At 43.8% G+C, this 12,214-nt stretch overlaps 1 protein-coding gene across 1 annotated transcript in view; it reads left to right on the forward strand.

Annotated features, from left to right (window-relative positions):
- The window catches only part of Cadps (calcium dependent secretion activator), a 441,394-nt gene that overhangs the window by 387,338 nt on the left and 41,842 nt on the right, over window positions 1–12,214 (forward strand). The window contains 1 exon segment of the mRNA XM_042056041.1: window positions 8,996–9,028. Coding sequence (XP_041911975.1) covers window positions 8,996–9,028 — 33 coding nt within the window.

Genomic DNA, 12,214 nt, shown 5'->3' on the forward strand with positions numbered 1-12,214 from the left:
GATTGTTTTGGCTATTCTGTTTGTTTTGGTTTGTTTTGTTTTTCATATGAAGTTGAATATTGTTCTTTCGAAGTCTGTGAAGAATTTTGCTGGGATTTTGATGGGCATTACATTGAATCTGTAAATTGCTTTTTGGTAAGGTTACCATTTTTACTATGTTAATTCTGCATACCCAAGAAGATGGGAGATCTTTCCATTTTCTGGTAGACTTCAAACTAAAATCAATCAAAAGAGACAAAGAAGATCATTTTATGTTAGTCACAGGAAAAATCCATCAAGAGGAAATCTCAATACTAAACGTTATGCCTCAAATACAAAAGCACCCTCATATGAAGAGAAATACTTCTAAACCTATGTCATACATTATACCCCACACACTGAGAGTGGGAGACTTCAACACCCCTCTCTCACCACTCCATAGGACTGCCAGACAGAAACTTAACAGAGAAATAAGGGAACTAACAGATGTTATGACTCAAATGGACTTAACAGACATCTATAGAACATTCCATGCAAACATAAAAGAACATACCTTCGTTTTCTAATTCTTTTTACACACTGAACTATCTTTCCCTTAAGTCTGTCCTAATCCACAAGTGAGAAAATTCCTTCTATAAATTGGAAGGCAATATGTCTTTCTGACTTTGGAAGCCACATGGTCTCTGCCATGACCACTCAACTCTGTCCTTCGAGCATGAAAGCAGCAACGCACAATGTATAGAGAAACGGACACACATGTTTAAATAAGACTTTATTTCTGGATGTTGAAATGTCAAGTTCAACAGTTTTCATCTCACAGAATACATCATTCATCTTTTTTATTTTCTTTCAACTGCTTAAAAATATGAAAGCCATCTCAATTTATAGAGCATTGAAAATTAGGCAATGGGTTGAATGTGGCCCATGGACCATATTGACCAACGGAAACCTAGTTCGTATAGCCAACACCCTTGTAGCTAACCATGAGTGAGTCAAACCGTGATAGTAATTTAAAAAGACATTTTTGAGAGCTTGCTATGTGACAGGCTCTCTGCTAGCACTGTGTGTGATGCCAACCTTTTGAGGCTCGGGAACTCTCTCAGAAGGGGGACACTATTCATCCTTGGGTTCCACAGTTGCAGAGGAGACTATAGAAACTATGGAGGATTAAATGATTCCTCAAGACCATACATCAACCCAGTAATGAGGGTACCTGGTGATCCCGCTGCACCCCTTACAATGGCAACTCTTGAATTGTTTACCCTTTCTGAGCCTTGGTACCCCAACCTGTGATTAATTAGGCGAATTCGGTAGAAAGTGCTCTGGCCAGTGTTCTGTGCACACATGCCCCTAGACACTACTGACCGTTTGAATGAGATGCCTCTGCATATTCTTGAGTGTTTGAATACCTGGTCCCCAGTCATTGGCAGAGTTTGGGTGGGCTTTGGAAGTATGGTATTACTTGAGGAAATATGTCACAGGGGGAAGGGCTTTGAGGTTTCAAAGGCCATGTACCTTTCCAAAATTCTGTCCTAGAATACCGACAACTTCCCCACAGTGTACTTCTGGGGAATGCATGGAGTGGATAGAGTGGAGGAAATATGAGAAAAGATGGCGCCTTACTCAGTGGCTTAGTCATCTATTGCTACATAGCAGCCCATGCCAGAACCGTTGTCTTAGTGATCACTGCACCCAGAATGATGCTGTGCACCTATAATTCCAGCAATTGGGAGGTAGAGATGGGAAGACTGGCAGTTCCTGATCATCCCTAACCACACAGTCAATTTGAGTCTAGCTTGACCATGTCTCAAAAGACAATAAAAACAATCGATATATTCTGCTCACAATTTTGTGAATTTGGAATCTGAGGCAAGCTTGGACAGGAAGGTGTTGGCCCTGTCGCTGGGGTGGTACACTCGGCCGCATTGGGCAGGTGGCTCAGCTGAAGGGCTACTGGATGTCTCCTTATGTCCTTTCTCTCTTTGCGCCCCTTTCTTTCCCCTAGGGAGGGGTCTCATCCTGTCAGGCTTTTCCATGTGATTTGAGTTTCTGCACAGTGCAATAGCCTTAGGAGGGATGGTCCCATTTAAATGGCAGCTGGCTTTCAGGAGTCAAAAGACAGAAGCCTGCAGCATTTGTCAAGATTCCAATCAGAATGGACACCACACCATCTCTATACACATAGCCAGTTGTTGCCCTGACTCCACCTCCATTGATTCCACTCATGTTTTATGTGAACTAAGGGGATTCATACAAATAAAATGTTTGGAACAGTATCCTGCAAATGTCAGGCATGTTAAAAAAAATCCTCTCTTAGACTCAGGAGATGGCTCAGTCTATAACATGTGGAGACCTGAGTTCAGAACCCTAGAACATGTGTAAAAAGCCTGGCATGATGTCTTGTACTTGTAAGCCCCAGCATAGTGACATAGTGAGATGCCAGAGACAGGCAGATTCCCATAAGCCCAAAGGCCATCAAGCCTGGTATACACAATGAAGTTCTAGGCCATAGACAGACCTCGTCTCAGACCAAAAGTTTTGAATGTGCCTGAGAACCAGCACCCTAAGTTGTCCTCCATTGTCCTCCATCCACCTACACACACACACACACACACACACGTACACACATGCGTGCACGCGTGTACACACAATGCATACATGTCCCTGCACCCACATATGCACTTACATGTGCACTCACTTTTAAAGTATATATTTATATATTATACATTTATTTAGATATATATATTTATTATATGTATATTTATATATTTATTATTTACTTGTGTATATTTATATATGTCTTTTTCAATTAATAAACTACAGGACACATGCACATAGGCACATGTGCAAGCTGAGGCTGTGCTATTAATATTGCCATTAGCCTTCTTCCTTGATTGGACAGAAAACGGATGCTTAAAGATATCAATTACCTGGCCCACCTTGGCAGGTAACAGAACCAGATGGGCGTTGAGTCATTGGTGTTCTGACCCCCACTTTGTATGAACAGGGACCCTAAGCCCTGTATGTGTGGCAAATACCAGTTCCTTTAGAACTCAAAGATCCTCATTGTGCTTTTTTTTTAATTGTGCTCTCAGAATACTGTAGCTCAGAAAACCCACTTCCAGAAACCTCTAGCTTAAGTAAAGAGTGTCTTACCAAATTCCTTCCAATTGTTTTTTTTTTTTTTCCTCCATGACTAGTGGTGAGGAAAGATAAAGAGGAGCTCTTGTTCCTTCACTGACTTGTTTTCTAGGACCAGGGTATGCAGTGAAGCCCAGGGACCTGGCTTTGATCCTTGGAACCTCTGTGGTGGAAAGAGAGAACCGACATAGAAAGGTGTCCTGACTATACAGGCACCAGGCACCATGTATACGCACACATATGCATGCGCTCTCTCTCTCTCTCTCTCTCTCTCTCTCTCTCTCTCTTTCTCTCTCTCTCTCTTTCTGTCTCTCTCTTTAAATTCATCAATGTTATAAAAGTTTGTAAAAAACTTTCCATAGATGAAAATAAAGAGGGATTATTTTAGGGATAGAATCGCTGTGGCCAAGTCACCATTTTGCTTAACGGCCTTGACTGAATTTACATCGCTGAGACGGCCTGTGTCGAGGTGAGCAAAGCAAGAAGGTGTCAGGTCCCCCAGGCAGCCCTGGAACTCAGTGCTGAACCTTTGAGGTGGTGGGATGTGGTCAGCAGTTTCAAAGCAAAGGCAAAGAAGCGGGCAGTGGCAGGGAGTTCTTATGCAGCCCGTCAGGCAGGGGTGGAGTCCACTCACACAGAGAAAAAAAAAATCACTCCCTTGTTTTGTTTCCAGAGACTGTGGGGAGAAAGGAACGCCTAGGCACTAACTAATACAGTCATCTGCTTTTGGATTTCTTTTTCCTTCATCTTTGAGTCTTACCCACCAGATTTCTGTTCAAAAAAAAGAGAGAGAGAGAGAGAAACCTAATCCACTTTTTTTTTTGTCTGTGCATTGATTTAATAGTATCAAACCCTGAGGTCCTCGTGGCCTGCACCTGGGTTGCTTTTTCCCCTAATGAAGCAGTAGAAGTGGTTTAAGCTCCTGCCGGGCTCCCTGTCAAAGCTACACAATGATTAACTCAGGTCCCCTTATTAGGAATGGGCCAAAGAAAATCCCTTAGTCATCAGCATTGGTGAGTGCTCAATGAAAAGATTACCTTGGGCACCTGAGAAATAATGGAAGCACTCAATGGAGGAACCATTAAGCCCGTCCGCACACACTAAGTCAGGTGGGGCATTGAGGGAATTAGCGGGGACCTGGAGGTGAAAGAAAGACTTTTGGACCTTTGGCCCTGCCCGAATCAGTCAGTCCTATGATTATTTAGACCCCTATGTATTTCCTGAACAAGCATTTTAGTTTGTATCTACACACACACACACACACACACACACACACACACACACACACACTGGTTTTAAAAGCCACTTGGATGCATTTGAGAAAAATACACCTAAATGACAGGTCCAAAAATATAATTTCTGTGCCTTCAAGTCCTATTGGTTCTTCATCTTAGCCTTGGGGTGTTCAGCTAGAATGGGAATGTTAAAAGGGCCCCTATTCAGAAGGGATCAAATACAGCATGCCATAATTTAAACTGATTGATAAACAGGAAACACCCAAAAATCAGACTCTAACCATTGCTATTAGTTGTTAGACAGACTGGAATCATTTAGTATCTGGAGAGACTGTGTGTTTGGATGTCATTAAAGGAATCTAGGAGTCATGAGCATGTGGCTTAATGTCACAGCCCCTGTTGTGACCTCTGTCTCTAGTGACCTTAGTTGCAGGCAGGTGGAAGTAAGCACTCCACCCTTACTTCCACAGCCTCCCATGATTTAGATTTCCTTTTCTATTCTCATTTCCCAGAACTGGCTCTGCCTGGGGGCCGGGACCAGAGGGCTAAGGAATACTACCAGAGAAGCCGACAGTGATGTCTCATGAGAAGGGCTGATCACCATCACAAAGCAGAGTCCCAGAATTGTAGGGCCAGATAAAGCCTCACTTCTGCCTCTCCTTTGAGGGCAAGTGAACCCCTGCTCAAAAGTGATGTACACCTTGTGTCTGAGGGCAAATCCTTTTTCTTGCCTGTCTCCTGTACCAGCAAGTACCTGGGCCCCAAGAAAAGGGAAGGTAGTTTCACTGAGTATATAGCTGGAGCAAGAGCCTAAGAAAATACCCAGAGGACCTAGAAATACTTGGATATGCTTTGAGGAGGAACAGGATCCTGCTTGGTTCCACCATCCTGAGAATCAGCTCAGGTACCTGATGGTACCCTCAGCATCTTTTTCTATAGCAAGAAATTGTCACAGGTTGTAGGTGTGGAATGAAGCTACCACACACAGAGTGAGGAGTACTGGCTCTCTCCAGTCAGCTACTGTCCCCAGCAGGCACGGTAACCATAGCTGCTCATAGTACTATTAGCATGATTGGATGTACTTGGCTGGATTGTCTCATTCAGTCTCTGGCGTCCCTTTGAGTAATGTTATTACTGCCCCATTTACAAAGGAAGCACAAAGGTACCAAGCTAGAATATGGGCTACAAGCCAGACTTCTAATCCAGCCAATCCTGAACCCATACTCCTAGACACTGGAAAGGCTTCTTTTAAAGTTAAAAAAGAAAAGATATTAAATGTATATACACTCATACCCTTACACACATACACATATACTTTTGATAACCACTGATGAAAAGAAGTTTGCTTTGGAAGGTAATCTCTTCTCTCCATTAAAGAATATCTATCATACATCACGGACAACGGACTTGGATAGATCTGAAGAGCTGTCATTTATTTGATTCATAGGCAGAGCCTGGTTCATTCTCGGGCAATCATATGATGTGTGTGTGTGTGTGTGTGTGTGTGTGTGTGTGTGTGTGTGTGTGTGTATTCACTGGGGGTTCCGCATAAAGGGTTGCAGGTGAAGGCCAAAGGACAGCCTCAGATGCTGTCACTTGGGCACTCTCCACCTTATTTTGAGACAGAGTATCTTCATTGGTTGGCTAGGCTTGCTGACTAGAGAGGTCCAGAGGTCCCTCTGTCTCCCCCTCTTTTATTGATACGGGCTGTGTGGATCAAAACTCAGCTCTCTGTACTTTACCGAGGTGTCTCCAAAGTAGGCATACTTGAATTTTATACAGATGAATCCAAAGTCCTAAGGGTTAGGAGGATCTGGTCATTCTTCTCTACCCAGAGTGCTGCTGGCCTAAAGACACAAAACTATAAAGGACTGTGGTACTGAAAGACCACGCTACTGGCCTTACACAGGAAAGGGGTCCTGGGGCCAGAATCTACATTCTGCTTCTGTTCCTTCTCAACTTTAATTTAGAAAAGAGAGAAGGGGAAGTGTTGATCATTTCCTACCTCACGAAGGAGCTAGAATGAGAGAAGGAGAGAGCATGGCAGGCGCCTCTCAGCCTGGTGAAGAGACAGGTCCGCAGCATTATTTTTAGTGAGAGGGCAGACATGACCTCCAGAGATGGCCAGTCTCTGCTGGTGCTATGCTTGCTGGCCATGCCTCCTAGAGCCCCTTAATTTTCTTCACTCACTCTGATTCAGTGTTTTAAAACTGCCATAACAAAGTCCCATCCTGCATGTATTCTCCTTCACCAACTACAAGAAGACTAGATTTTCATACTTGCCCAAGAAACTTGTCCTCTGCTTCACTTTCCTTCTCGTCTAGACCTCCACGCTCCCTTTGTCTTTACCTTCTACATCTGTCCGAAAGTTTCATGGCCAGAACCCAAGACAACAATCTGCCTCCTTCCAAAAAAAAAAACAGTAGAAGTATAATCCCCCCTCCCCATACATGAGCTACTTTTTCTGTTATAATGGGGATGAGGAAAGATCACTAAGACCTGGTAGATGGCTGGATAAAGAATAAGCCAAGCTAGGCAGTGGTGGTGCATGCCTTTAATCCCAGCACTTGGGAGGCAGAGGAAGGCGGATCTCTGTGAGTTTGAATCCAGCCTGGTCTTCAGAGGAAGTTCCAGGACAGCCAGGGCTGCACAGTGTAACCCTGTCTCAAAAAACAAACAAACAAACAACCAGAAGAAGAAATAATAATCCAAGAGCTGAGGAGGCTTGTAACCTGAGCTCACTTCCCAGAACCCACATGAAAACCAGCTTAAAAAACATCCTCCTACTGGAAGAGCAGAGATAGGAGGTTTCTTTGGTCTTACCTGCCAGCCAGTCTAGGCAAATTGTTGAGCTCCAGAGTCAGTGAGAGACCCTGTCTCAAACAGCAATTAAGTGGAGAGTGATCAATAAGGACACCTAGTGTCAACCTCTAGCCTACACACACAGACACACACAGACGCGTACACACAGACACACAGATGCGTACACACAGACACATACACGCTCACACACACACAGACACACACACTCACACACAGACACACACACGCTCACACACACAGATGCTCAAACACACACAGACGCTCTCACACACGCACACACATGAATACACACGCTCACACATACACGCACACACAGACACACACACAGACACACACACAGATGCGTACACACAGACACACACACAAGCTGGTCTGGACTGGAGGCTGGTGCAAGTATAAAGGGTACACAAAGTTTTCATTCATGCCACAAGCTTGCCTCCTGCCTCATCCTCCCAAGGGAACAGAGTCTGACTGGTGTCACTCTCTAGATTGGAACTGCGTGTGAGTGGTAAATGGGGAGTAGGCGTGTTTAAAGGTTGATCATTTCAGCTGTAGCAAAACTCCTACCAACTGCCAGGCGTCAAGTTGACAGAGCAAAGGAGGTGATTTCTCACTGAGAACAGCTCTTTTGCCAGCACCCACTCTGACCACTGATGTTTCGGTGCTGAGCGCCTTCTCTTCCCAGAGCATTGAGAAGATGGGAAATTCCAGAGGGCTAGCCTGAGCTCAAAGCAGTGCACGCCCATCAGGCTTCACTGCCTTGTGGCTGAGAACGCAGACACAGAAATTCCTTAAACTTGAGCCCATGAAAGAAATTTTCAAAGTAGAAGATATCATCTAGTAATTTATAGTCCTACAGATTACAAGTCCTAAGGGACTTGGCAGGCTTTCCCCATTGGGGGGAAAAAAAACTTTGAATCTCAATGTGGACCTCTCTCACCCAGACAAGCTCCCTGGGTTTATTCCTCAACATCAGCTGGCTAGAAATTTCCCAAGCAGCTGGAACTCACCGAAGCCTGTTGATCAGTACTTCAGTTGGCTTGCTTCTGTGTTTATGGACATCCCTGGACTGTGTATGAAAGCATGCCATGTCAGCAATTGAACCACCCGTGTGACTACATCTGCCTTTCTTTAGGCTCAGAGAGATGAAGTCACCGGTATGCCATGCGGTTTTCATGTGGTAGTGCTGGATTTGAACCCAGGTCTGAGTCTTCACACCTCATTCTAGCACTGCACTCTGTCACTCAAAAAGAATTTCATAACCATTCGCTTCACCTTCCATACCGGTTTTTGGTGCCTAAACCCAAAGGCCATAGAGCAGCAACTCTGGGACAGCCCCAAAAGGTCTATTTGAAAAACTTGTGGAAAACCATGCGTGTCTTTCTGGCCTGAGGGACTCACCCAGTTCCTGCTACTTCAAAAGCTGAACTTTCAGTCACTAAGCATGGAAGAAGTCAGGACAACCTGCGGCCGTATTATAAAAGCTCAAGGTGCCAGGAATGCCGAGACGCTTGATTACCGACTTAGACTTGAAAGTTCTCTCCCAGGTTTGACAGTCACCTTTCCGTTCTTTCAAGTCAGGGAAGAAGGTGCTAAATTTCCAGACAATCTCTAGAACCTGAACCTGTAAAGCTGCCCACTCTCCCTGAACAGCGGTCAGAGCTTGAAAAATTTTTGGAGCATTTTGCATTCTAGTACCTGTTTGTTTGTCCTGGTCAGCTCCTTGGACCGTCACATCATCTGAACTCAGATAATGACTGAGCTGTACACAGGGAACTCAAACACTCGCCTCACGTTGTGCTTTTTCTCCTCCTCAGGTGAAGGCAGCTTCCAAGTATGTGGACGTGCCTGTGAGTATCTGAACATCTATCACTGCTTCTGTTTTAGTTGGTTTTTTCCTATTTTCATGAGTTTTGGGTTTTTTTGGTTTTTGTTTGTTTGTTTTTGGCTTACTCATCTTGGTTTTTTGAGACAGGGCCTCGCTCTGTATTCCTGGCTAGCCTAGAACACCCTGTGTAGACCATGCTGACTTGGAACTCGCAGAGGTCCGCCCACATTGGAGCTGGGATTAAGAGCACACACAGTTTTTGTGCTTTGCTTTCATCCATGCGTATCTGAGCATTGTGTTTTGTTGGCCTGTATCTGTGTCTGTGCTTAGTTTTGCTTTCACGGTGGGTGCTGACTTCATGCCTGGCTCCCAAGCTCTACATATCTAATGTGGACCAACAGAGAGACCAAGCCCAGAACCATGTTTTTCCAATGAGAAGAAAGCATGATTTTCTGTGTCATGAAGGGAGAACCAGTGTGAGGGGTAACCCAGTTCCTTCTTGCTTTTGTTCCTCTGGTTGCCTGCCACTCAAAGTCCTTCTGCTCCTCCAGCACACACACCTTATGGCCCCGAATTGGAAATTTCAACAACGGTTCCAATATTTTTTGGTTTAAACAAATACTTTCTGATTTTGTTCATTTGGGGGTCAATCTGCAATTGTTTTAAGGAAAACTTACAAAACTGTTCATAATTAGTGCTAGCCTCATTAATGAAAAGAGCCCTCAAAGTTCATGGAGAAGGCACTTGAGGTTGCCCAAAATTTACATTTAAATTGAGGTTAAGTACTACACATGAATGCTAAAGTGTGGGATTACCTGAGATAAATCAGAAGACATTTCTAGACGGACCTTGCCCTGCCTATTAGCAAAATAAAATTGGAGAGACTTTTAAATATATTCCAATAAAGGGGAAAGGAAATGATGCTGTTTCTCCATTTCTAACAAAAGGGGTGTGAGTCTATTATAAAATATTAAATTTAGGAGCTTTATCTCAACAGTCCCTGAGGGGCTGGTACTGAGCGAGTCTCATTCTGGACGTGGTTAAGTACCCTCCTTGTTCAAATACTTATTTGTGAAAATTTGTTTTTTTTCTAAAAAGGATTTATATTAACATTTAAATTCATTTCCCCAGGAAGCTAAGTGCGTAATGGTTTATTGGCTTATTTCTCAAAGGAAGACAAAATGGAAAACTGGAGTGAACGTAGCATTAGCATGCATTTTGTTTGTTTAATGAAAGAATGTACAATCAATAATTATGTTTGAATTTATACAATACTTCTCATCAAGGGACCCTACTCCTTCCTGTAGGCAGAAGAATGGAGAAGAAAAAAGGCTCGCAGAAGTGTAACAAGGGGAGAAATGAAGCAATTTACTCTTAAGTTCCAGAGTAAAAGCTCCCCCTTTATGTGGGATCTCTGGCCATGCTTCTCCTTCTTTAAAGTGGAGATGCCCCACACCCAGGTCTGCTGCATCCATTAAATGGTGCTGTGCGTGCGGAACTCACATAAGCATGCGTTAGATACTCATGCAGCGTGGAGCAAAGGGCCTTTCAGGGTGTAACCAGGGTGTAACCAGGTGATACCGAGAGCAAAGGATGGATGGGTCTGCTGCCGTAGGCCTGTCCTCCACTGAGTTTATGAGTGTCAGAAAGGGAAAGACCAAGCTCTTAGCCCAGAGATCTGTTGTCTCCAGCTGTGGGTGTGGAGAGGCAATCAGAGAGCATCAGGAGTTCTGGGTCCTGCTCTTCAGACAAGGCCCAATATATAAAGAAATTGGATTTAACATAGGTATTAGCATCAAACCACATGAGAGCAGCATTTTAGAAAAAGTCAGAAAAGACTCACTGCTGTCAATCTTTTATGCCTCGGCCTAATAAGTCCCACAGGCCAGGTCCAGCTTTTTTTTTTTTTTCTGTAGATGGGGTAAACAGGACTCGATGCTATTGAGAGTTCTCTACGATCAGAAATCACAAAGAATCGAAGGTTGATGGTACTGTCTCAGGAACTTGAGGATATGGGAGAACAAAAATGACTTAGCAGAGTTTCCCTTTCTGAAGGGGCAGAAGAAAATGACATAGCATGGCCTCCGCTATGGCTTGACCACTGATGACACAGAGTGTGGTTATAACCACTGCAGCCAAGCATGGTGAAGCAACCACCAAATGCCCAACATTATTGTGAGCCTTTTAACGTTTTGTCTCCATTTTAGAGGCGGATAAACTGAAATAGAGGCTCACTTGATTTAGGAGGACCAGGCAGTTGACAGTAATAAAGCTCATACTTCAAACTATCTTAGACACTCTGCCACAATACAAGATGAGTTTAGTTAGTACATAGACACATGCTTGGATAGTTGAGCATTTATTCTACTATCAGAAAAGAATATGATTAGTATACCAAGCTGATGATTGTGCCAATTGTTAATAGCTTAGAACGATGCTATATTTAAAAAGTAAATTGATTAAGTGTATACTTTTATAGCCAGTAACCATATATGCTAAGTCTTACAGAAAGTAGATAATTCTATAGATATCGATGCCACACAATACACATATGTATATATAGTATTTAGATATAGTAAATAACCATTTACTTTTGAAGATGGCCCTGTCAGAGGCTGTTGTTCATTTCATCCTGTTCAATAGAAGAGGCAGCTGAAGCACCTAGAAGGTAAAAAGGTATGCCCAAAAGTCACCACCGGGCGGTGGTGGCGCACGCCTTTAATCCCAGAACTCGGGAGACAGAGGCAGGTGGATCTCTGTGAGTTCGAGACCAGCCTGGTCTATAAGAGCTAGCTCCAGGACAGGCTTTAAAGCTGCAGAGAAACCCTGTCTCAAAAAACAAAACAAAAAAAAAGGTCACCTGGGCAAGGAAGAGTCAGGGGGCTGACGGTAGAGCCTGTCTGTTCTAGTTCCAAGAGACAGCGTGCACAAAAATCGGCCTTCCAGCAGTGAAGCAGTACAAATAAGGGGGTTGCTGGGTAGGTTGGTAGGTTGGATTGGTGGGTGTGTAGGTTTGTGATTTTTTTGAAGAACCAATTAACTGGTGTTCCACACTGACCTATGACAGTCACTGGTGTTCCACACTGACCTGTAACAGTCACTGGTGGCCACACCAGGATGTGTAGTAGTAAGACATGGCATAAGTTTGGACATTGTTTGGTGACGTCATCCTAGATTTCCAACTCTCACCCCCAGAAGTTCTAATTTT

Source organism: Arvicola amphibius, chromosome 12 (assembly GCF_903992535.2).
Source record: "Arvicola amphibius chromosome 12, mArvAmp1.2, whole genome shotgun sequence".
NCBI classification, from domain to species: Eukaryota; Metazoa; Chordata; class Mammalia; order Rodentia; family Cricetidae; genus Arvicola; species Arvicola amphibius.